This window comes from Lepisosteus oculatus, chromosome 4 (assembly GCF_040954835.1).
Source record: "Lepisosteus oculatus isolate fLepOcu1 chromosome 4, fLepOcu1.hap2, whole genome shotgun sequence".
In the NCBI taxonomy this organism is placed as follows: domain Eukaryota; kingdom Metazoa; phylum Chordata; class Actinopteri; order Semionotiformes; family Lepisosteidae; genus Lepisosteus; species Lepisosteus oculatus.
In genome coordinates this window covers 44,384,400-44,410,139 of record NC_090699.1, presented here as the reverse complement: position 1 = coordinate 44,410,139, position 25,740 = coordinate 44,384,400, and the positions used below count along the sequence as shown (strand labels likewise).

The following is a 25,740-nucleotide window of genomic DNA, read 5'->3' as shown; positions in this document are numbered from 1 at the left end:
CAGACGCAAGATAAAACACTATGCAACCCTTTCTGAACATAGCAAAGAAATACGGCAAACGTGTTGCCAGCAGCTATCGGATCCTCATTCTGAGTCATTGTTATAAGTGAGCATACCTGCATTATGTTTCAACGTTTTTTTAGAAATCACAATACCTATAGTATAACATTTGAGAATTCACAAAAAATTGAGCATTCTAATTTAAGAATTCTGTCTCCTGTGTGGGGAGACATAATGATCGTGGCCCCCTGTCACAGTTTTTGACAGTCTAAAATAGGACTGCAGTTTATTTTAGGGTGATTGATGGATCAGGCAAGAAAAGACATGTGGAGCCGATATGTTTGATTAATGCTTCTGATTTTCTATGACAACGATTTACTTCGAGTCACTTAAATCAGTGTTAAAGCTAGTCGCGAGCTTGCACAAACCCTACACTCGCAGATGGTTGGTTGGCTGGAATCGGTCATGATGTAGTCTTATTTTCTGCTTCAATTGCACGCCAACAGTATTCGCAACTTTACAGGTGTTGGTTTAGCTCATTGCTTTCACTCTTCATCAGAGTATTTTAACTCACTTTTCGGGGGTCTGGTCCTATCAGCATTTCTCTCAACTATATTTCATTTCCGAAATCATTTCATTCTAAACTTATAAGTGACAGTCGCTATTTCTGCTACAGTACCCAAGATCAGCAGGGATTTTGTAGAAACGCATTTATGCCATTTTCATCAATACTGTTCATGTGTATTCCAGAAATGCCTGGAATTGTGAATCTGGACTCCTAACACTGAAGCCGTGGTTTACACAGTGGGTACCAACAGATGTTTTCATAGTCCATTTCTTTATAAGCTCATCCGGGCTATGTGCAGGGCACTGCTACCGTCTTTCAGTAGGGTGGCGCCCTCAAGACCAGCAGAAGCAGAACAAAATGAAAATGAGTGTTCTGAAGACATGAGCCAGAATGAGCAATCTGTCAAAACCGATATCTAACTGCAGTTCTGTCTCCTCAGCTTGCAGCCGTTCGTTTAATTCTCACTAAAAGGCTGTTTGCTCCTCTATTTTGCGCATCAGTTCATGACCTCAACCCATGCCTTGGGTTTTGCAGCCCTGGTCAGTTTTTACACTGGCAGATCGCGATTGAACTGCCTGACTCTGCCGTCTGCGTTGCTCCTGCATCTCCAGCCCCCCTGGCTGTGGAACCCTTTCCATTTCTCTCACACTTTTGTCTTCGGTCTGCCCAGACTCTCGTGAAAAGTCGTCACCTCTGGAAAACTGATTTTTTTTTTGTTTTCTTCTGCTCCTCTGCCTCCTGCTACTCTGCTGAGCTTATCCCAGGGCTGCTGCCCCTGGTGATGCTGGGGATCCCAGAGGCAGATCCGGGGCCGGTGCTGTGCAGGTTGCTGCTCCCTGTCTGTGGGGGCTGCTGTGAGACTGGATGAGAGCCTGTGAGAATAAGTGTTGAGTTCAGGCAGGGTTCTGGGGAGGGTGGTGTGGTGGGGGGGGGGGGTTAGGTAGGAGGAGTCGAGGAGCTGCTATTTGTAGCTCCTTGTGATGGAAGACTGCTGTGTGTGTAAGAGAGAGAGGGACTGCTTTTTTCCTTTTTTTATTTGCTCTGCTCTGCCCCTATTCCCATTTCTACAGGCAAGCAGATGAAGGCTGGGGAGAAAGGGAGTAGGACGTAGGCACGCAACAGAGCTACAGAGGGGCACACATCTCCATAAAGAAAGAAGAAAAGAGCTTGGTTGGGAAAGGAAAGCAAGAAAAGAAAGGAAAGGAATAAGACGGAGGAGCCGCTGCAAATATTTACGCCATTTAATGAACTTGTTTCCCTGAAGGTCTCAACCTTATACTGCTGTTTTGTTTATTTTTCTGCACATTGGCGGGAGTAGACTTGTCTAGAATAGCGGCTTGGAGCAGTGCGGAGAGGAACTGGTGCTCCGGGATGCCTTTCAGAAGACGCTGCAGCGGGGCTGGTACAGGACTGACCAAAGCTGGGTTTTGGGTCGTCCTGTGGGGCGCCCTGCTGGGGGGCTGTGCCAGTGCTTGCCCGGCACTCTGCACTTGCAGTGGCACCACTGTGGATTGCCATGGTCTGGGACTCAAAGCCGTGCCCAGGAATATTCCCCGGAACACTGAGAGGCTGTGAGTACTTGACTGTATTGTCTGTCTGTCTGTCTAGTGTACATGACTTCAGTGGAGAAATGAGGAGAACAATAGATCCGGCTATCCGGTCATAAGAAAGCTGCTGCTTCATTATCTGTCATGCAAAATGCTCCAGCTGTTAGGGCCAGGTAGTAAGAGCCCAGCTCTGGAAAAAAAAAACAGAAGCAGATGTCCCGCATCTACACATGTGCGTGCGATTTGCATATGTGCTAAAAATATGGAAATGCACTGGGGCAACCCACCTCATATCACACTTTGTGAACAATGCCTGTACCACGCACATCAAAAAGCAACTCTGTTCATCTCTGGGAGTAATTTTTCACAGCTTATGTCAAGTATACTTCGCTCCTAGAGCATCATACAGTCGATTCGATTGTCATCACATCTGATTGATTTCCACACTGTCTCCATTTCGCTGACAAATGCATGTAGAGTAAGGTTCACTTCGGCTTTTGTCAATATTGTAAAACATCTCTTGAGTACATTTTACACTCCGATTGTATATTTAGAAAAAAAATATTTTCAAATTTTCTTTGAATTTCTATGAGGTTCTTTATGCATATCCTTTTCTTAGACAAATTGTAGGTCATGTCTTCTGGAGTTATGCTACAAAACAGTGCAACTGCATTAATAGCACTTAGTCTGGCAAATGATGTAAATTGATTGTAAATTACAATAATGCAGGGCTGTTTAGACTCTTTTGAAGCAGATTTCTTGAAATATGCAGTTCTGCCTTACACAGCTCCACAGCATTTATCCCTCTTCCTGACACGAAACATTTTCTCCACATTAAATTGTTAAATCATGTAGAAAATTACGCAAATCTGTGTTCTAGGTCTGGCTTGCGAGACGGGAGCCCAGACTCCGCTCTTAAGAGAAAGATTTGAATCACTGACATGAACACACTTCAGGATGAATGAACCTCAGGGGCTTTTTTTCATGTTACAGGTCTAGAGCTTAAAATATTCATTTTGCAATCACTGAAAGCAATCCTGTATGAAGAAAAAAGTGTGATGTTACAGGAATAGAACACATAGAATCGTTGGAATAGAATACATAGATAGAATGATGAATTATGAAGTTCTGTCTGGTCTTTGGTATAGCAAGAGGTATATGCTGTATATTATTTGTGCTTCATTGAGGTTCCAGAAGATCCAGTGCAGTTTAATAGAAACACTCTGCTTAAACCAGACTATTCTGTTAGAGGCTCCTGCAAGATGATCATCTTTGTAAAAACAATCACTTGCCTTTTCAATTGCTAGAAACAGAGATATTGTGGGTGATTTTCATATGACTGTGTCAAATGCATTTGTGTACTAGCTCCATAGATGTGTTCATGTGGCAGGTATTCTCGACATAATGAACATTTTGAGAGGGTAATTTTAAAAAGTTAATACTACACAGGAAAAATAGACTACATTACGGTTGTCACACTCAATAACTAGGATGTAAAATTAAAGTAATATTACATTACAGCACCGAAATTCTCTGCAATAAAACCATCTACTTATGTATAAATTACAGTAAATTACATGCAATTTACATTATTAAAAAACCCTTAAGAATCTGAAAGTGTTTTATGTAGGTAATCTCACAAACATATCCTACATTGTAAAGCAACAATCAGTTTAGACAAATGGGAGATTTATTTTAAGTCTTGTCCTTATTGTAGCCATACCAAAATAAAATGCTCTTTGTATAATCTAGGGTGCAGATTATATTATTGTTTCACTTGTAGAAGAGCAATCTTGTAGAAATACAGAAATATATAATACGCACGTGATACTTGTATGTTATATAGAATCAAAAACCTGTTGTTTTTTCCTCTCTTGTCTTGATTAAAGAATGTTTAAAATTTGACCTCCGTGGCCTGCCTAAATAATGTGCCATATTGCATTATTATTAGTACTGGAAAGAAGCCACATAAATTGTAAAAATTCAATCTGCCAACGGTCTTCAGTACTTGGTCCCACGGTTATGATCGTGACATTTGGTGCTCCGGCTCCCTCTGCCCCGAGCACTAGACTGGAGCTGCACAAGATCATTATTCAGTTCTGCCTTTGACATACGAATCGTTACAAACGAGAGGAGGTCATTAAGCCTATTGCCTGTTTGGATGTTAATAGCTAATCGACCCAAGCATTTCATCAAGCCAGTTCTTGAAGGAAAACCAAGATATCAGTTTCAACAACTTGACTGTGTAACTTGTTCCAGACTCCCACAACCCTTTGCGTAAGGAAGTACCTTATGTGTTTAGTAAGTCTATACAGTACGTCAACTCTGTTGACTGTCATTGGCTTTGATTTGTAGAATGGACTTAGTAATGACACTGAGGGAGGTGACTGAGGCCATAAAATATAGAATAGCTAAAAAATATTGATTATTCAGCTCTTTGATGAAAGTACTTTAAAAAACTAATTTTGTTGACCCTAATCTAAGTTAAAGTGGGAAATGTCTCTTTATTCTCTTGGTTGCGTAAGTGGAGAAACATAACAACTAATAGCCAGGAAAATCAATTCTTAAGCTTTTCCCAATCGATCGCTTTTAACTCAACTCAGCGATGTGAAGTAAGGTGTTGTGAAACTGTATGGTGAAATGTGTATTCTTTTGCTTTTGTACTAACCAGCACAGACATTGCAGGCTGCAGACAGGGAGGCTTGTTCCAGACAGGTTGTGTTGAGCTCATTTTAAGAGTAGCTTTGCTCCTCTCTGGACTCCTGGGTAGTCTTATCCTTGCTGACAAGAATTGTAAATGGGAAAGGAGAGACAGCAGAATCCCATTTGCACTTGTCAAAAACCCTTTCGATCAAACCTGACCTTTCTGCTGCTCAGATAGATTTTGTAATAACTGTGAGCTCAGGCCATCATGTGCAAAAATCACAACTCCCACTCATCTTTTAACTATTAACCTGCTGTCCACCTTTGAAGCAAAAGCCATCTGTGAGTCAAATGTTTTGTACGGGTCTGCTAAGTTGAAGTGCTTACTTAATTTTTAGATATGGTGCTTGGCATCCTAAGCAACTTAATTCCTTCTGGTGCTGCATTTTGTGGCTTCTGCAATTCATTTCACACTGTCTTCTCTTCTTCGTGTTCTCTGCTGCCACTGTCTCCTCAAAAACCACTGACTTCTACTGAACAACCCCGTTCTGCAAACATACCCAAAAGTCAGTCTTTTTTCTCTTTTCGCTCTAAGACATATCACTGCAGATTCCTGCTTTCCCCCACTGCAGCCAGCACTAATTACTGACCTTAAAGAAAACATTTTTTAATCTTATCTTTGCTTCCATCTATTTATAACTAGCCAAAGCACTCACTGTAAAAAAAAAGATAAAAAGGAATTTAATTTGCACAGAGTATAAATGAGATGATCCAGAGTGCAGATTCCCTCTGGAGGACTCTGGTGCTTTGGGACTGAGAACAAACAACTTAACATTTCTGTAGCACTGCAGAAGCTCAAATTTATTTAGCCCTCCATTCACTGGGTAGCGACTTAACGCCAGAATGAGCCTGACGAAGCTTTGAGTGTTTACAATGGGGATCGCTCAGTAGCTACAGTGTAGGGAAGGGGTGTCACTCTCACCTTCAGCTCTCTACGGGCAGCTTCTAATATTGAGATACTGTTGCCCTGCTCTAGCTCTATAGAAACAGCACGAAGGGATCTCCAGATGCAGTTCTACAGTGCCCTGCCAAATTAAAATCACCAGAGAATGACATAGAAAAAGCACCTGCAATACAAAACCGAGCATTTAATAGAAGAGTAGATCCAAGGACATGCACATCTGGTATCTTGTCCTTGAGCAACCATCAGGGCCTGATACAGATATTCAGTCATGGAGAAGGCTTATGTGTGTCAAAGGGGAAAAATACTGGGACAGAATTGCACAGTTGAGCTGTTTAAGAGTTTTGGACAACTGGGCTATTTTTTATCTCTATATATTATCACTGTGTCTTGCAGTGCTGTGTTCCGCCATTGATTTTGCCTGCTTTTTTTCCCAAATGCAGCTGAATTTCAATATTAATGTATTTTTCTGCTAGTAGGGGCTCCTCTGTGAGTGGAAGACCTTCGGCTCTACCTGTTGTCATCTCATAAAAAAAAAAGTTACAGGGGTCAGCTTTAGTTTCGTCTACCCCTGCACAGGCAGTGAGAACATTGAACTGTTGCAAGATAGGAAATATGCACAGATCCCAGCAGGAGGCACAGTTAAGTTATCCCATCCTTGAGAAAAGACATAAAGCAGGGCCTGTCTGTGTGTGCGGGTGTTTGGAAAGGACTGCAGGAGGGTCCAGAGAATCCCATTGCTATGTGCTGAGCCCAGTGTGGAGACAGAGGTTGTTTGGAATGGATCCAGGCCACTGGAGGAAGGCTGGGCACCATATGTACATATCTTCTGATAAGTAAATAAATAATGGCATAAATAAATGAACAGTTTAGAAACAGAGTGTCTTTGTGCTTTGATGGCTGGGGTTGTACGAGGATGCCTCTGGCATTTTGGCACTATCTATTTATTCAGATAACTGACAGCCTTTTATGTACCTGATCCATAATTTAATCCAGACAAGACGGAACAAATCCCATATCGTGGGGCATGCCGTGGATAGCAGGGATGGGAAGTTAATGGGAGTGCTTTGGCACTGTGCTGCAATCCTAATCAGTTATGAAGGGGATTAACACACTTTGGAACCTGCTGTCATGCCCAGAAAAAATAAATGCAATTTACATGAAACAGCATAGCGTGGTTTCATTCATTAATAACTGGCTTGTTATTTAATGCTTTGAGTTACATATATAATAATAATAATAATAATAATAATAATAAACTTTATTTTATATAGCGCCTTTAAAGGTGGCTTCTCAAAGCACTTTATAGAATGAGAACAACAATAAATAAAACAAAATGCACAAGATAAAACACAATTACAATATAGAGAGGAGACGGTGGATGGTGGTACTAGGAAAAGCAGAGGTTGAAGAATGGAATGAGTTAAGTAAAGGCTTTTCTAAAGAAGAAGGTTTTGAGTCTGGATTTGAAGGAGTTTAGAGAAGGTGACTCTCTGATATCCTTGGGCAGAGAGTTCCAGAGCTTGGGGACATAACAGGAGAAGGCCCTGTCACCCATACAATGTAGACAGGCTTGGGGGACAGTTAGGAGACCAGAATTAGAAGAGCGAAGGTTGCAAGGTGGGGAGTAGGGCGATAATAGTTCAGACAGGTACTGAGGTGCCAAGCCATGCAGAGCCTTATAGGTGAGGATTTTCAATTCCACATGGAATTTGACAGGAAGCCAAGGAGTCCAGGATAGGAGTAATGTGATCACTTGCACTAGACCTGGTCAGGATCCTGGCTGCTGAATTTTGGACATACTGCAGTTTGTTCAAAGTAGATTTAGATACCCCAGCGAGTAGAGCATTACAGTAGTCAATTCGAGAGAATACAAATGTGTTGATCAGCTTTTCAGCCACAGTTAGTGATAGCATAGGGCGTAGTATAGCGATATTTCTGAGGAGAAAAAAATATGTTTTGACAATATGCTGCACATGTGGGTCGGATGTTAAGCCAGATTTGAATATCACCCCAATTTTAGATTTCAATTTTAGACTGAAGTACAGAACCATCTACAGATAGGGTTACAGAATTGGCTTTAGGAAGTTGATGGGGGTGCCAATAAGCATGGCGTCAGTCTTGTCACAGTTGAGATGAATGAAATTTTGAATTATCCAAGTTTTTATGTCAGAGATGCAATTAGATAGAATAGAGACAGCCACATCAGTGTCAGATTTGGTATGGATGTATATTTGAGTATCGTCAGCATAGAAGTGATAGCTGAGGCCATGTGATCTTAAAAGCTGACCAAGTAGAAACATGTAAATGCTGAAGAGCAAGGGGCCAAGCATTGAGCCCTGAGGAACACCAGACTTAACAAGACCAATTTCAGACTTATACCCATTAAGAGAGACAAAGTGAAAGAGATCAGTGAGGTAAGACTTGAAACATTTGAGAGCAGTGTCAGAGGCTCCTAACACAGTCCCAAGCCGAGAAAGTAAGATGTCATGGTCAACAGTGCCAAAAGCAGCACTGAGATCAAGAAGGAAGAGTATAGAAAGAGAACCAGAATCAGAAGCTATTAGAAGATCGTTAGTGACTTTGACCAGGGCAGTTTCTGTGCTGTGAAGTTGATGGAAGCCAGATTAGAGGAGTTCGAAAGGTTATTTGTCATGAGGTGATTATGTAACTGAAATGTGACAGCACGTTCTAGAATTTTTGCAAGAAAGGGTAAGTATTTGGCTTCTACATATTTGTTCAGCAAATTATTTGAAATTGTAGGCCTATGAAGCTGATTTACAGATCCATATTATGAGACTGTTTTCTCTGTGTGTAAGGGCACTGCTTTGAATGAAACTAAGCATAAAATGAGCAGATGCAAGAGCATACTAATCTGGTATCTTCTCCGTGAGCATCACTCAGGGCATGATCAGTCATGGAAGAGGCTAATGTGTGTGTCAATGGAGCAGACATATATTTGGAAAAACAATAAGCAGTTGCACTATTTGGGGTATATTCTCATTTTACTATGGAAGGGGCTCTGGTGCCTTGTGTGTTATTACTGTATCATGTAATACTGTGTGTACTACAGGCACTCTCTGTCATTCATTTTTCCCTAATGCTTCTGAAAAACTGCGTATGGTAGCAGCTCTTTAGTTTAACCCTGGTCGGCTTTTTGAGCTGAAAAAGACAGTAAGCCAGATGAATTAGCAAAATTGGCAGAGAAGGAAACAAAATCAAACCTGCCAGTGGGTCAACAGGAGAGCACAGCTTGTTTGCTGTCTGCGTCTTTGGGGATTTGGCCAAATGCTCTTTGTTAGATTTTGGATACAGGCAATAAGGGGAGTGTATAACTAACAAAGACACACCCCATGTAGGTATGGCATTCGATTAGTGGATTCCCTGAAGGAAATAGTATAAAGAAAACATTAATGATGAGTCACGTGAAATACATGCATCAATACCAGATAGGCTTGGTGTGTGGAGCACTTATATATACAATAATCAGAGCTATTGATGGTCAGATATTGACGTACACACCAATATCTACATAATGCTCAATTTTATTTAACAGTGATTCCAAAGGGAAAAGCAAGGATGGCTCTGGCTACATAAAGTTAGTATAGCACTCACTGATGGCCAGTATAAGACTCACTGATGGATAGTACAGCACTCACTGATAGCCTGTATAAAACCTATTTATGGCCATTGTAGCACCCACAAAAAACTCACTAGTGTCCAATATAACTCTTTGGGCTTGCAGTGGAAATGATGTTAAAGATGTATAATTTCCCAGTCTAAACTTAAAGTCAAGCAGCTGTTAAGGAAAATAATTAAACTGCAGCATTACTTAATTGGAGACAGGGAGGAAATGGTCAAGATGATGTTTAAAATGGCCCTTACCCTGTAGGAATGAGATTTGACTTGATTTCATACTCATCAGAGCACTCTGCCTGTTTGTTTTGCCCGTGAGGCTTTCTTCAGCTTCATGTAACAGTGACTGAAAAAGCATCAGTCTGAATATTTACTACATTACACAAAAAAAACTGCAGTTACACAGAAGGCCCTGTGCTAAAGCAGTTTGTGTCTTAACCACACTGCTTAACCTCAGACTCATCTTGCCACAGATGAACAATCCTGATATGTTTGTAGTCAATAAACTCCAACAAAATGGGCAGCAGTTTAGCTATTGGAAAAGGGCTTTTTTTCCCCATATCCAATGTGGCATGTCTGAAATGATGGTCTTTGGAGTAAATAGCACATATTAATGGATTCTACATCACCTTTTGTCATCGCATTCTGTTGTGGTGCTTAAAAACTTGAAAATAACTACCAAATGAAAACTAATGAAAGTAAATACTTACAGGTTACAAACAATGAACAGTCCTTTTTTATTTAGTTTGTGCTCGCTGTAGAAAATGGTTATTCACACACAGTATAGAAAATCCCAGATTGAAAAGCGCATTTTAATTTAGATAGATAGATACTTTATTGATCCCGTGAGGGAAATTGCAGTGCAACAGCAGCTTAACACAGACAACACAGACACAGTGTAACGAATGATACAATAATTATAATAATAATACAATACATACAATACAATCAGTACAGTGAGGGGTGCACTAAAAGAGTTACTCACAGTCCAGGACACACAAAGAACAAACTAGAACAGAACAGTATGCAGAAAAATCGTATTGCACACTATGAATATAAATATAAATATAAATGTATTACACGGGTCCCTGGCATATATTGCACAAAAAACGATTGTAAATGGGAAAAGAAAAAGAACAGATTCAGTAGAAGTAGATGTGTTCAGTCCAGAAACAGGTCACTGTCAATGTTGCCTCTGCCCAGACCTAAGGTGGATGCGTTGTACAATCTTATGGCAGAGGGCAAGAATTACCTCCTGTAGCGCTCCCTGTTGCACCGTGGATGGATCAGTCTATTGCTGAAGGTGCTCTTAATTTCTACAAGCCTGTCATAGAGTGGATGGGAGATGTTGTCCATGATGGCCTCTAGTTTGGACACCATTCTCCTCTCAGCCACTACCTCCAAGGGGTCCAGGTTAGACCCAAAGACTGAGCTTGCTCTCCTGATGAGCTCGTTCAGCCTTTTAGAATCCACTGCTCTAATTCCAGTCTATTGTTGATGTGCACTCTCAGGTACTTGTATGAGTCCACCATCTCCATGCCACTCCCATGGATGTAGACAGGAGTAGGTTTGACTTTTTCCTCCTGAAATCTACCGCCAGTTCCTTTGTTACATTCAGTTCCAAGTGGTTCTCCCCACACCATTCCACAAAGCTGCTGACCAGTCCTCTGTACTCCTCCTGCCCACCCTTGATGCATCCCACAATTGCAGAGTCATCTGAGAACTTCTGCAGATGGCATGACTTTGAGTTGTACTTAAAGTCCGAAGTATAGAGGGTGAAGAGGAATGGAGAAAGAACCGTCCCCTGAGGAGCCCCTGTGTTACTCACTACCTGTTCAGATACACAGTTCTGAAGTCTCACAGACTGTGGTCTGCCTGTCAGGTAGTCAGTGATCCACGAGGTCATGGAGGCATTGACTTGCATCTCCTCCAGCTTCCTCCAGCTTCCTCCTTAGAACTAAAGGCTGGATGGTATTGAAGGCACTGGAGAAGTCGAAAAACATGATCCTTACAGTGTTGTCAGCCCTGTCCAGGTGTGAGTAGGCCCTTTGCAGCATGTAGATGATCGCATCCTCCACACCAACATTGGGCTGGTAGGCGAACTTTAGGGTGCCCAGTGATGAGCTAACCAGGGGTCTCAGGTGGGATAAGACCAGCGTCTCCAGTGTCTTCATGACGTGAGAAGTCAGTGCAACTGGTCTGTAGTCAATGAGGACAGAGGGGCGCCCTTTCTTTGGTACCGGGATCAGGCATGATGTCTTCCAGAGCACAGGGACTCTCTCTAAGCACAGGCTCAGGTTGAACAGTCGCTGGAGCACTCTGCTCCAAGCTCTTAAAGAAGCCAAAGTATTTTTTTTTGGGGGGGGGGGGATTCTTACCTTCTCTCTCAGCAAAAATATATAGATGTGTACAGTTTAATAGTTTTGTATTTCAGGAGAAAAATCTGCCTCTTGTAAACCCAGCAATGTATCAAGCTGCTGTGGACTAGACGCTGTCCTTTTTTGCCGCACTTTTAACTATTTCATTAAAAAAAAATATTCCACCAGTCTAGTCACTTATATTAAAAAAGGTCTCCCACAAAGAACGGCCATATCTCTTGGGCAGCGTTTTCCATTTTCTGCCCTGCATTCAGGCACTGCACTGTTGCACACGGTGCCCTGTGGAGTACGTTTCCCGGCCTGTGTTAGTGAGACCGCGCTCCTCAAGAGGCTTTTCCAGATGCTGTGTAAAGAGCAGCAGGCTCATTTCATGCAAGAGTGAGCTTCGGTGTGACCTTGGCCAGGAGGAGGAGGTGGTGATGGGGTGTAGGCAAAGTTGGGTGGCGACAGGGCAGAGCTGCAGCCTGTCCCCTCACCCGCATGGCCTTAGGATTTAATTTTCCTGGGTTCCACGTGCGTAAAATTGAATTTACATTCTCTTGCTCTGTGGGGTAATTTGAGAAAAGCCGTTTGCAGGTCAGCCCTGACAAGACAGATTACCTTATGCCACTTTCTCCCGCTACGCTTCAGGAGAGGTCAGGGATACAATGGTGTAAAGCAAATATGCCTTTTTTATGTCTCAAGCGATTTGCCCCGAGGAGACGGCCGTGTGATATTCTCATCTCATTCGCAGAGGGAGGTCCTGCTCATACATGTGTTTGTGGTAGCAACAAAACCGATAACCCTGAGTTCAGATGAGTTAACAGCCCACCGCACTTTCGAATTTATATCGGTGATCTTGGAATCCAGCATAGTTGGTAAACTAGTCAAATTCGCTGATGGTGCCCAACATGTAGGATCTGTGAAATCACGATTTGGGATGTGTAGGCAATCCAAAAAGACACAAAATTCAGAACTAGAAAGCACCTTTCCCAGTGATCTGTAATGTAGAGAAGCACAGAATGTTGCATGCAGACATAAAAGTCAGATCAATGATAAGAAATACTGACACTGCAGAAACTACCTATGAATCAGACATAGATGGCCTCATCTTATTTGCAAATTTTCTGATGTTTTCTGTTTCTACTACTTTTATAGATCCTTTTGTTGGATCTTGTTTTTGATCCTTTCCGAGTATGAACGTCCTAGTACAGAGAGATGTCACATCACATCATTATTGTGTTATCATTTAAGCAATTTTGTTTAAGTCAGAATCTTTAAATATTTTTTGCTACTCAATTTGTAAACCCAAAAGTGTGTTTTTCACATCTCAGCTATGAACCCCGGAACTTCACCCACAGAAGAAGGAGGAGGAAATGTAGCCGGACTCCTCCAATCTTCCAGGCCCTTGTCGGTTACCGTCTCACAGCTCGGTACAGGAGGCAGAGTGACAGTCACTGAAGAGGCATGTCACTCACTGACAGCACTGCGCCGGAAAGCACCCAGGAGGCTACACAGAGAGCAGAGTGAACCCTGGCAGGCTAATTCCACCCTCTGGTCAGTGGCTCTTAGCCAATTGTGCATCACCATCTGGGGAATCCCAATCACAGTCAGATAGTGACATGACCCCGGCTCAAACCTGTCAAACCTGGATTATAGAGCTCGGCCTGTGCTCAGGTGAGCTCCTTTACAGGACTGGGACACTTTTAAATCAAATTAAAATAGAGAAACGCAGGTACAATGTGACTTTAACAATTTACTAAAATTACAAAACTAGAAGGAGAGAAAGATGTGCACACAGTCATTAGAGAGGACCTAGCCCACCACAGAGACAATTCTGGGTTGAAAGCCACACTACCTGTGCAGTGCTGAGACTCATAGGTGAGAAAGATTGCATTGGGAAAAGCAGTTACAGTACGTTTAGCTGATTGCATGTCATCAAATTAGGCCTTTGTTTCTTGAAATAGGTGAAAACTATTTTTGACCTTTTAACTATCTTTGTCACCCTATTTTCCGTGGCTCCTGTTCATACTTTAGTGGTCCTTTACCCTTGAGCCTCTAAGAATGGTGGCAAATGAGAAAAGCCCCTCAACCCATCTTGCAAAAACACGGATCACCATCTTATGTGACCAGCAATTGAAGACAGGCCACAACAGTGCAAGTGCTGAATCCTACCCACTAGACCACCAGGGTCTCAGCTCATTTAGACTCAGGCTTCCCAGACTCAGTAAGCTCCTGTCCTCCATTGTCAAGGGTATTAAGAAGTCAAGGCCTAAAGCTGTGCTGGTAACGTTGCTCATTTGAGAGGATGGTGTTAGTCATGGCTTTGGAAAGTAAAAAAAGAACCTGAAATCTGTCTAAGCATAAATCAGGCAATTCTTGCCTGTATGTGTCAGGACAATCTGTTTTTTTGTGGTTACATTTAGCTTCTTCATTTCCCAGGGCAATTTCCTCTTCCAGGACTCCTCATAGCCTGAAGTCCATCTTGATATTTCATTCCCGTTGGCACAGAATAGTTGTTCAAATTATCTTCATATGAGAAAAAAAGGCAGTCAATTATCTAAAAGCTGAGAAAAGGCAGAAATGGACTTGCAACTGAATTGGAATAGTCAAATCTTGGTTCAGAAAATAAGATGTTATAAGTTTTTAAAATCCATTCCATTGAAATAAGCTCTGACATTCCTTGGCATTTTAACATCAGAAACAATGTTGTTTCACAATGTTTTGTTTTTTGTTTTCCAAGACTAGAAATGCCTTCAATTAAACTGGGGTAACTTTATCTTCTTGTCCATGTTAAATTAGGCTCTTTGATTTGTATATTTACTTTCAATATCCACTGTCCAGATAGGTTCTGTATGGCATTCTGAGCTCTCACGGCCTTCCTGAGCTATTTCTTGGCTGTCACCTCTGTTTTCCTAGGCCAGAGGGTGGAAGCACTCTCTCCTTACCTCACTGACCTGTCAGTTCCAGTCATATCTGTGATTAGCAGTGGAAATTCAATACTTAAGACACACATACAAGAATGCAATGTACTCTTATTCTCTGCAAAAAGAGTGTATGGTCGTATAAAGATAATTTATTCCCATACATGGTATTGTTGAGCAGAGGTTCCACAACTCTCTTTTGGTCTCGTCGTGGATGGGCAGCTGATGTCCTGTGCACATGGTACTGCTGGACCGACTGTACCTCATCATCTTCTCACTCTTGCTGACCTTTCTCTTGCCTCTTCTCAGCCATGCAGTTTTTCAACCTTAACCCCTCCACAGAAGACATGCTGTCCTGCTGCTCCTGCCATGCTGTCTCCTCTTTTTCCCAGCTCCTCTGATGTTGTCAATCCTCCCTGGAACCCCGGAACAACCACAGCCTCTCCATCCCCTCTCTTTTCACCATCTCCTCTCATTCCACTCTCCCCCCGGTCATTTCTGGTTGAGCGTCCAATCCAGTGCAGTTACAGCTGCAGCTTTTCTTCATGGTTTTGTCTTCTTTTTTTTCCGCTGTCCCCTTAGAAGCGGCCCAGTTGCTGATGTCCACTCTGCCCCCGGGCACACGGTGTCTGTCTGCACTGGGTCAGGGCTCCTTATTCTCAGGCCTTGCTGTCCCTGATCGCACCCTGCTCTACCATGGAGATGGACTTCCTCCTCCCTTAACCACCCCCCCGAACCTCTGCTGGAATTCATCTTGTGTGGTGGTGGCCCTTGACTCTTCTTTTGGGGGTTCTGCTTGAAATCCGTCCTCATCCATTCAGAAATCATCAACACGATCCCACACGACTGGTTCGTGCACAATTTTCTCATCAGCACTGTTCAGCTCCTTAAGGGTCAGTGCAGTGTCTTTTTCTGTCCACCACAGAGTCACAGGCACCAGCGGTCCAGGGTTGGGTGGTTGTACTGCCATCTGTTCGCCAACTTCCATTGCCTGCATCATACACTATGCACAGCTCATTTGCTCTGCTCTATATCTACAGCACACATTTTCCGATTGGTTCCTGCAGAAGTCGGCATATCTGAACCAACCACAGAAAGCTCACACTTCAATAGCTCCATCATTGAAGGAATCCACATCAGTGTTTTGGGGTTCCCTTAAGTCTTCTGGGGGTTTGTGACAACTCTTACCTTATGCAATTGCGTTTTTAGTACACCCTCAGTAACATAATAATTACACAGCTGATTTAGTTTGAAACAAATCTTGAGTTTGTTGCAAAAGAGTTTGAAGACACTTAACCTTTGATAATCTGTTGGAAGTGAATTCCAGAATGTACTTTTTATCGAGAGTGCTGTTGTTCTGCGTTCCCACACATAACCTCTCTTGTTAGCCCGTTATTGTCTTCTGTTTCGAGAATTCCTTCAGACGTAGAGCAGATGATCCTTGCAAAGGTCTGCATAGCAATTTAACATAAGGAAAGCAGACTTAAAGATCAAAACTCTGCAGCTGGTGTTTCCTCACAACTTTGCAGTGATGGGATTTTTATCAACCTTGCTTCTATAGAGGGTGTATTGGTTTAAATACTCGTTCATTTTTTTCAGACCAGGAGATGGTATATTAAGATACACTACACGATGAATCATAATATACAAAAACAGCAGCTTTGGTTGCTAGCTAACATTTTACTAGGTTCTCTTTCTCCTGTCACCCTTTTAATTATGACTACTCAGTTTATACTTAGCCAGAAAAAGCCCCTATTGAAGCCTTCTCATATACTGTGGAACGCAAAGAGCAAAGTTGTTTAAAATCCAGAAGCACTGAAGAAACATCGATACTGATTAAAAAAAACATACAGAAAACTGAACAGTCAGTACTCAGAAGAAAGCTGAAAATGTAAGGTGCAAGCCTCAGCAACAAGCAAAGACAAAAAGACTTTTCTTCAAAGCCAGTTTGTTTCCCCGGCAAGGTGCTTGGTACACAAAAGCACACTGACCCATATCATCCTCTTTCCTCTGCCCCTGCCAGCCTAAAGCTGTTCTTAACAAACGTCTCTGCGGCAGACAGAATATTGAGCTTGGAAATAACCCAGATACAACAGGCTTTCTGGACACGGTCGCATGGAGTCGTTTTTTTGCACGGTTTGTTTTTTTTTTTCCTCCTCTGGTCTCAAATTGCATTTCATGTAACAATTCAGAACAGGTCTGGTTTCTTCTTTTGCTTTGAGATTTCCAACAGATGGCAGAACGAAACAGAATTAGATTCTCAGCATTTTCATCAGGCAGTTTTTGCCACAATCAGGATGGGGAGTGAGCATGTTACAGCCCCTTACTCAGCTCAAACTGTCATTCGCGGGTTTCTTTGACAGATAAAATCTTTGAAGGCCAGCAATGTGCTTGTACATTTTCTAGCAGCATCTGTGACAGCTAGACAGCTGATGCATATCACACCTGTGCAGTGCCTATGTTTTCTGTGAATGTACTGTATGTACTGTACAGGCTATTTGGAATATTTTAAGTCTTACTATTAAAGTGTATTCCAGGCTTGGCTGGAGTTCAAACACATTTTCTCACTTGTTGCAGTTCAAAGCGTTGGCTCAAGATTTCCAATTGAAATACGGTGAGGGATTAAAACAAATACATGTATCAATTCAGCATGTCATGATTTGATTTACCAAATGTGCAACGCCTGATTTACGTTGCTCTCCCTCATACCAAAATGAAGACAAGAGAGTAGAATTGAAAAAGTCAATGTCAAATCCAGATGTGCTCAGCATTCCTAACCAGGAGAAACTGTTGATAAATGTAATGCTTCTCTGAATGCTGATTGTGGAATGAAATCTTCATAATGCAGTGTGGAGATCATCTCAAAAGGGGAGCTACCATTTAAAATATGTATGGCAGTAAAAATTATGACACGATGAGTTTACATCTTTGCAAGAATTGTGGAGACTGATTGGTTATGTCTCAGAAGAAGAGATGTTGGTTATGTGGATTAAAGTATAAAGGTCTTTGGTAACATACAAGGAAAAAATGTGCTGGAGCTGTCATTTTTTTTTAATAAACGATGAGCCTGTTCTTTGAAGATTGACAGTGTTTCTGTTTTTTGTTCCTCTTGAGTTGTCAAATATTTCTCTGCATGAGTTGCCCACTAAACTAAACAAATTAGGCTTTGTGCCCTGATTTGTAAGAATGGTGCTTTAAATTCAGCTACAAATCCAGGAGGACTACTGCACTAGAAGACCACAGTTGCTCTCAGTTGTTGTTTTGCAAAGAGCTATGCCTTATTATAACTGTATTTAACTTCTCATAAGCACAATTACAGTTAATAAGAAAAAAGAGAAAAACAGCTGCCTTTTGTATTGACGTGAACAGCCAGCGCATATTAGAAGTTTAACTTGCCAAATGTTAAAACTATTCAAACAACAAATATTTTCAACATGCAGTTATGAAATTTCATGCACCGGGCATGTTACTGATTTAAAAAAATATTTTCAAGTTTATTATGTCCTTGTGGTCCCCATGGTGTGATCAGCACAGGCCACCCTGTAGATCTGCCCTTTGGAACTCATGTTCTGTGCCGATTAACCACCTGTATTAAATGCCACATGTGTATCAGCCTCCACTAATGAATCCTGGTGTATTATTTATTTTCCTGCCGTTAACGCACCTGTGTATATCGGCCATCTGTCTGTAATGACCACTTTCAGATGGTCCCAGGAGTGGTCATTATAAGTGAGTTTGAGCGTACAGAGAAAATTGCTGGAACGTAGCTCCCAGCCGCGCTTTCGGAACTCTGCATTTTAGCAGGGAATGTCTTGCGGGAGGGGAAATGGTAGATGCTGATCGAAAATGGTGAGCTGAAAAAGCACTTTGGTGTGGGCGCTAGGTGTGTGTGTTGGAGGGGGTGTGTGACCAAAGCAAAGGGAGAGAGTCTGCAGCCTCTTGACTGGGTGTCTCTTCCTTTGCCAGACAATCTGCCACACACCTTCTTTCTCATCCAGGCAGCTGCTGCCCACTGCGAACTCACTCAGTTTCTCACCATCTCGCTCTCTGGAAGGTTCATGTGGCTTAAGTCCTATTAGCACAAACCAGATTGAGTTAAACAAATGCCCTTTGTGTGACTGGCGCTGGCATCACAACTAAATGTGCAAACAGGCTATGGTACCTCCACAGAGAACTGAGTGAGAATCCACTGAGCAAACATTCCACTTAGTGCTTGGTAACGCATGAATTATTGTAACAGGATGTACAGTAAATTCTGCATTTTGCAAAATTGCTGCCTGCTCCCTTTTTGCACTTCAGCATCTCTGTTTCCACTCCTTTTTGTATTTTGTAGTATTAGAAATAAAGTGAAGACGATGCAGATCTCTGTTTTCCTTATGTTGCTGTGTCGGAAAGGAGGCCAGGCTGTCACTGAGGCTGAGTCAGACAAACTAGGAACAGAAGCCAGTGTTGTCCTGTGTGCTCACTCCTTCGAAGACACGGAGCTGTGTTTGTCAGAATTCTGCACAGAATCCACGTGTAGCGTTAGCCTGAGGAATATTGAGTCATGACGGAGCAATTAAATGCTGTGAACATTTATTAGCCCTGAGGTGAGAAAAGTCCTAAAATGTCCCAAGGAAATAATTTTGCCCTGACCAGGGACCTCTGTCAGGCCAAATAAACTGAGACATGCTGTCAGAGAAGGGCTTAGGTAATACAATTTGCATTTGCTAACTGTTTTTTTTTTGGTAGAAGACATTTCAATTGCTCTGCTAGTGAATATTTGTTGGCTCTGTTTGTGCTGCTCATATGGTTGTTCCTTGCAGTGCAGAGGGTGGCCAGACGTACAGTACTGTGGCATTACCCTTCATATGAGAGTCCCAATTTATGTTTCTCATAAAAATCCTGGCACACAGCCAGCAGAGAGCAGAAATCAGTGACACCAGGTATCAATAGGCAGAAATATTGCATTCCTCTTGCAGCCTGACTGGAAGTATTGTATGAGCCCAGAGAGAGAGTGTGATTGTTAAATATTTAATGTCTTCTTTTACAGGGAGCTGAATGGAAATAACATCACTCGCATCAATAAGAATGACTTTTCTGGGCTAAAGTACCTCAGAGTCCTGTAAGTAATTTCTTTTTTATTTATTTGTTTATATTTATAAATATGTAATGGCTGTGTGAGTTTGTGTGCGTATGCAATATAAATAGGAAGTGATTCAGTAGTCACTTGACCACTTTATACAGTAAGTGCACCATGGGAAACATGGGGTTGAATTGCATGGGCTATTAACAGCAAACAGAGGGGGGTCTACACTAAAATCCATTAGAACTTTTTTTGGCTGTTATTTCATCCCATCAGAAGTGCTGAAAAATACAGTATATCACATTAATGCACAGCACTTCGCAGTGCTGTCTGCTGCAATACAATGCACTTATAAGAAAGGTTATCACACCACAAATATATTATCATTCAGAAAATCAACGAATGTAAAGAAATGCTTAAAAGTACTCTCCCCTAGTTTAATTGCAGCTCTTATGATCCCTGTAGTTTAAATTAATGAAAATCCCAAGAGGACAGGGTATATTATTATGCACCGACCCACAGCCTGTTGAAATAAGGACTCTTAAATGAGAATGGTCTCATTATCCTCACCGTTCATCATTGCTTAGAGTATAAGCAGGTTTCTGTATGGCATCATGCACAGATCCATCATGTGCAGTGTCTGGTTTGTACATTGTGCATATGTCACATCTCTAATGTAAGGAAAGTTGATGTCTTTTTATTCAACAAGCACAGCTTGACAGCACCGCTGTGACCATCATACCCGTGGGCCTCGTAGCCCAGGGTCATAAATTCAGGTTGGTTGTTGTCTTGTCACAGGAAAGCCGGAAACAATCCCTTACAACAACCTCTGAGCTTTCTCAAGGTTTATCTGGTTGTAAAACCCTGACTCTCCAAGGAATACCCAGCCCTCCCTGGCCACTAAGGTTACAGCGAGGCTGTTAACATGATTAACGCTGAGGTAAAACACAGCCAGGAAGAGTGCAGTGCACCCGGCTCTTGTGTTACTGACCTCTGGACGTCAGCAGCTCCCAGGCTAATGGGGGCCTAAACTTCCACTTCTGAGCAAAAGCCCTGGAAGGAGGAGTGCCAAAGCCTGTGGCCCTGTGTTTACACTACAGACCTGCAGCCCTCAATGCAGAACACAAACCTTCCCCACATCTCTATAAAGAATTTTGTTTTACGCTAACTTCCCATTCCCACCCTCAAAAAGAAAACTGAAAAGGTTCACTGTCGCCCATCTGTACTTTTTGACGTGTTACTTTCATTGGTACCTTTGGGGAAATGTTACGGTGTTTGAACATGTTAATTTAAGAAATTCTAAAGTAAAGCAGACTTTTGCTGTCGGTACATATTTTGAAACACACTATTAATGTGTGTGAAACTTTAAAAAGATCAAGAGTCTATCACAGGGAGTTGTTTTTAATGTTTGATGCGTGTCTGGGATATAACTAAATTCATTCGGCTTGATATCTGGAATGGAATGTAACAATATTTGTATTTATCCCTTGACGAAGTAACCTTCTTGTCTGTTCAAAGCTTGTTAATATGTCTGACACTTATTATTAAAATGCATCCAACCCACCTTTTCTGTGTGCTTATTTTGGCACACCCTGTAACAAATGTGTTCGTACAGCCAGTTTCCTTTTTGATGTTTACAGCCCTGACCACCAGCCCACACTGCATCCGCATCCCTTTGCCCAAAATCTCCTGACGACACTGCTCCTCATTCTCTCAGCCCAGACCCTTTGGCCACGCTCTTCCGAAAGCTACTGAATCTTTCAAGTCCACATGTTCTGATCACTGAAGCACCTTCTCTCTTGGCAACACCAGGCCACATAGCAGGCCTGGCTATACTGATGGGCATCACAAATGCTGGGCAGGTGGTCTGTACTTGGAGGTCCGTTCATGAGACATGAAAGAGAGAATGACAAATGGATAGCTGCTGTCTCAGGGGCACAAGTGGTGACGGATGAAGATGTAGAGATGTCCCTGGCCAAACAGGATCAGCCAGTACAGTTAGAGATGAAAGATTGAAGGGGTGTTTGTGAAGACAGGGAGTGCACTTGCAGAAGATGCAAAAGGAGTGGAAGATCTGTGCTGATTGTGTGAAGTGATAAATGAAGTGGGTATATTGATGGGGTAACATGATGTGTTTTGAGAAGAATACTCCAGTACCCAATTAGGGGAGTTAAGAAAAATCTGAATGAGTGAAACCTAGAAAGAAAAACCCCAAAAATATAAGACATTTCCTAGAGGAAATAGATGAAGGGTTTCCATCTGTAAGAATAAACAATAAACAATTAAAACAATCCAGATGATTTAAAAGCCCTTTGTGTTTGTTTATGTTTGTGAAACCAGTTGGTACCACTTCTGAACAGGCAACATGCAACACTCTACTGCACTCATCTCTAACAGGCTTTTCTGTCCTGTCACTCCTCAAAGTCAGTTTCGTCTCACTTTTGTCTCTGCAGACAGTTGATGGAAAACCAGATTGGAACAATCGAGCGAGGGGCATTTGATGACATGAAGGAGCTTGAGAGACTGTAAGTGCTTCGGCTTTTGTTGTTAAAAACCTCATAAACTGTTTCATCTCCAACAATATCTGAGGATCTTGTCAAATCTTCACTTCCTATCCCTCATATTCACTGTAAGCCTATATTTTCTTTTAATCCTCACTGTAATCCTAAAATTTTCCCTAACCCTCATCGTAACTCTTAGATATCTCTTTTAGACCTAATTCTAAACTTCACTGTAATCCTAAAATCTCTCCTCAAACCCTAATCCTTACTTTCACTTGAATGCTAAGATTTCTGATAGCCCTGATGTAAAGTAAAATATTGTATGATAGCCCTGATGTAAAATATTTCCTAAACCTCACTGAAACTGAGATATCTCCTAATCCTTAAGGCAGGCACAGTTGTACACAAGGTACTTCAGCTCCATGCATTTAGATTTTTTTTTGTTGTTGTCTTCTATTCTTAAGCAGACATGTCAGCAAATGTTTAGGTTTGTTGCTAGCAAGTGCCAATAGTCACTCAGGTTTTTGTATAGCTTTAAAATGGATTGAAATTCTGCATAAATTGAAGATGCTTATTTGTATGGTAATCATGGTTGATTACCATTTATGTGCCACCCTGGAATTTTAATCATGCAAATTAACATCCAGGGTTTATACTGTATGAAGGAGTCCAGTTGCTTATTGCTTCAGGTGAACTAGTTCTGAAGCAAGCTCATAAGGCCTGCATTGCCACTGCCTTAGAATGAAAATATCTGATCTATTCAATTCAGCTTATCCTCAACAATGTTAAAATGGCCATTGCTCAAAAAAGTTAAAGTTTTTCCAGTGTCTTTTCTGTCCAAATCTGAAAGATGCAAATGTCTTCCGTGTAATGATCTATACAGACCTTTGATTATTCAAACCAGACCACATCTGCTGAGGCAGGGCCTTGTTCCAATGTCATGTAGATTTTCCAGTCCACACAGACGACAACACCTGCATCACACCACGTGAATCACTGAGAGTAACTCACCCTTCGCTTTTTCCCTCCTCTTCCCTCAGTCGACTAAACCGTAATCAGCTCCACCAGCTCCCGGAGATGCTGTTCCAGAAGAATGCAGCTATCTCCCGGCTGTGAGTAAAGCTGTCTTCCCCTTTCTCTCCCTTAGCACTCCCCGAACTGTGGTGCTCTGGAAGTAGAGGTTGAAGGTCTGCTGGTGTCCAGGATTATCTTCGTTTAACTGCAATTTTGTCAAAATATGATGTTCTTACATAAAAAGCAATTTTCGTGCATAGCTTCCAGGTGTTTTATGGTTACTATTTATTTTCCTCTTAAAGAATGAACACTATAAAGTCTTCCATTCACCAATTGTTGCAAATATTGCAAATTTGGTCTAATTGCGGAAAAAGATGACCCTATTAAATCTTAAATCTGCATGCATCTGCCTTGCTGAACCCTCCAACACTGCCGTGTTGTTAGTGTGCAGTAGGAAAGTCAAACCCCTATGATAATGGGTGACAGATTCATGCAGCCTTTATACAAGAGACCAAATAGCGTGCTTTCTAATCTCTACTTTCATAGCACCTAGAAATAAGAGGTGGACTGAGGGATTGCTTCAATTTTTTTCTGACTGTTTGTTGTTGATTTTTGCATCTGCACATGCGATCACTCTGTACTTCAAGGCCAGGGGAAAGATGTGACCTTTCTGCACTCCTGTTTTTGTGAAAAATTATGCTGGCTTGGAAGCCAAGCCTGTCTGTTTATGTATGAAACATCCCTGTACATGAAATAAAGTTTTTTGTTTTGTGCAACAAGTGGTGAGATCTTTACCTGAAGATCGGTCATTTGCTGTTGATGCTTTTTTAAAGGATTATAATTAGCAAGAGTACAGGAAATTAGGATAACCAGTTGGCAGTTGACTACCTATTAATTTAGTTGTCCAAATTTATTTTGGTCTTGTCTTTTACCATTCCACATATCCAGTTTATGAATACATTCTCTGGTGAAAGCAGGAGATATTCACCATATCTCTTATCTACATGGTTTATTTCTTCATAGGTTGCTGGAAGGGCTTGATTTGTTATTTTACTTCTCCATCTTGCTGAGAGAATAGCCTTGTTCTGCATTTTTAAGTAAGAACTGGTTCTTTGATGGAAAGTCAGAATCAACTATTTATCCAACTCCTTATAATTTCAGCTCAGGTTGTTCAGTCAGTCTGAACACCAGAGCTTTCTCTCAAGTGATTATCTGCTTCTTTGACAGGTGAGAGAGAAAGCCCTGACCCAGCCCTGTGCAGCAACACCCCCTAAAATAGTTTACTGTGGTTCAACAGGCATGGATTTAGCAGTTACATTCTAAGTGATTCTCTTTGTATCGGTGCTTTCTCTTGAAGTTAAGGTTGTCGTTTGCTTCTTTTAATAAATACATTTAGTTTGTTGTGCAGATCTCACATTTGCAGGAATGTGAATGCAATGCAGTTCCAGTTAAGGGAAATAATCTATTAGCTTTACTGCAAGGGTTAGGACATAATTTTATTAATGGTATATGTAAGGGAGTGTACAGTATATGAGTGATGGGGATTATGTTTGGCAGTAAAGGTTACATACTGTATGTTCATGTTAAGTGAGTCACTGTGCGAATTATTTCTTGTGTGACTTACCTTGACATTATCACACTGTAGCTGCGTGTAGCTGAGCTGTCAGGTGTTTTCTTTTCAATAGCGAAGCAATATGAGCATTCTGGAATGGCAGGAATGGGAATTGGGCAATTTTATTTCAGATTGGAATGACTTCCTCATGCAGCTTTCCTGAAGTTTATACTGTTATGCTTCTACTTCATTTAGCTTTACTACTGATAAAAAGCTTCTATTCTCATGAGGACATTTGCCTTTATACTTGCACTGAAGTGCTCAGTATGGCTTGTTAATGTCTATTTTTTAATAGCCTTAACGAGAGCATTTAATGTAAAGACTGCTGCCCCTAGGCTATACATTACCCCAGATGTTTCCTCTCTCACCGGGGATTAGATGGCTGTTTTTTTTAGCCTTACTAAATAAAGCAGGCATATGCTATAAAGAAGATTTGTGGGATACTGGATTGCAAAGTGTCAGGGTGGCCATTCCTATTGTATCATTGCACCGCCATCCAGCGAGTAGGGCTGTCGGGATGAGACTGGGAAGATCTTCTTGCTTGACTTGGTTTTCCTTCTGCACCACACTGCCTCAAGGGATGTCAGTAGTGACAGGTTACAGGTTTTCTTAATTAAAAAGCAATTGCGAGAATTAGGCAATAGCCATTATGCACATTACGCTGTGACACAATCTGCCTCATCACATTCAGTTGGTAATTCATCTTTCAAAGGCATCCTTTCCAGGAGGAAGGTATCATTGAATACCAGTATAGTTCTGTGGGTGAGGCCGTTTACAGCATTGGTCAGTGCTTAATAGAGAACTTCACCCAGTTTTAGTAAGGTAGCCTCGTTTGTAGAGCTCAATGTAACATGAGGGATCTTCAAGGCGCTGAAAGAAAATTGAAGGTTAAAGACGAGTGAAGTGTTCTGG

The 25,740-nt window shown here is 41.7% G+C and overlaps 1 protein-coding gene across 2 annotated transcripts in view; it reads left to right on the top strand.

Moving 5' to 3' along the window:
* Positions 1-1,554: 1,554 nt before the first annotated feature.
* Positions 1,555-25,740, top strand: part of LOC102686747 (slit homolog 1 protein) — a 152,307-nt gene continuing 128,121 nt past the window's right edge. For both annotated transcript variants that reach the window (XM_006630917.3, XM_015347701.2), the window contains exons 1-4: positions 1,555-2,139; positions 19,669-19,740; positions 22,155-22,226; positions 23,243-23,314. In XM_006630917.3, coding sequence (XP_006630980.2) covers positions 1,940-2,139; positions 19,669-19,740; positions 22,155-22,226; positions 23,243-23,314 — 416 coding nt within the window. In that variant the 5' untranslated portion in view covers positions 1,555-1,939. The remainder of the gene's footprint in view (positions 2,140-19,668; positions 19,741-22,154; positions 22,227-23,242; positions 23,315-25,740) is intronic.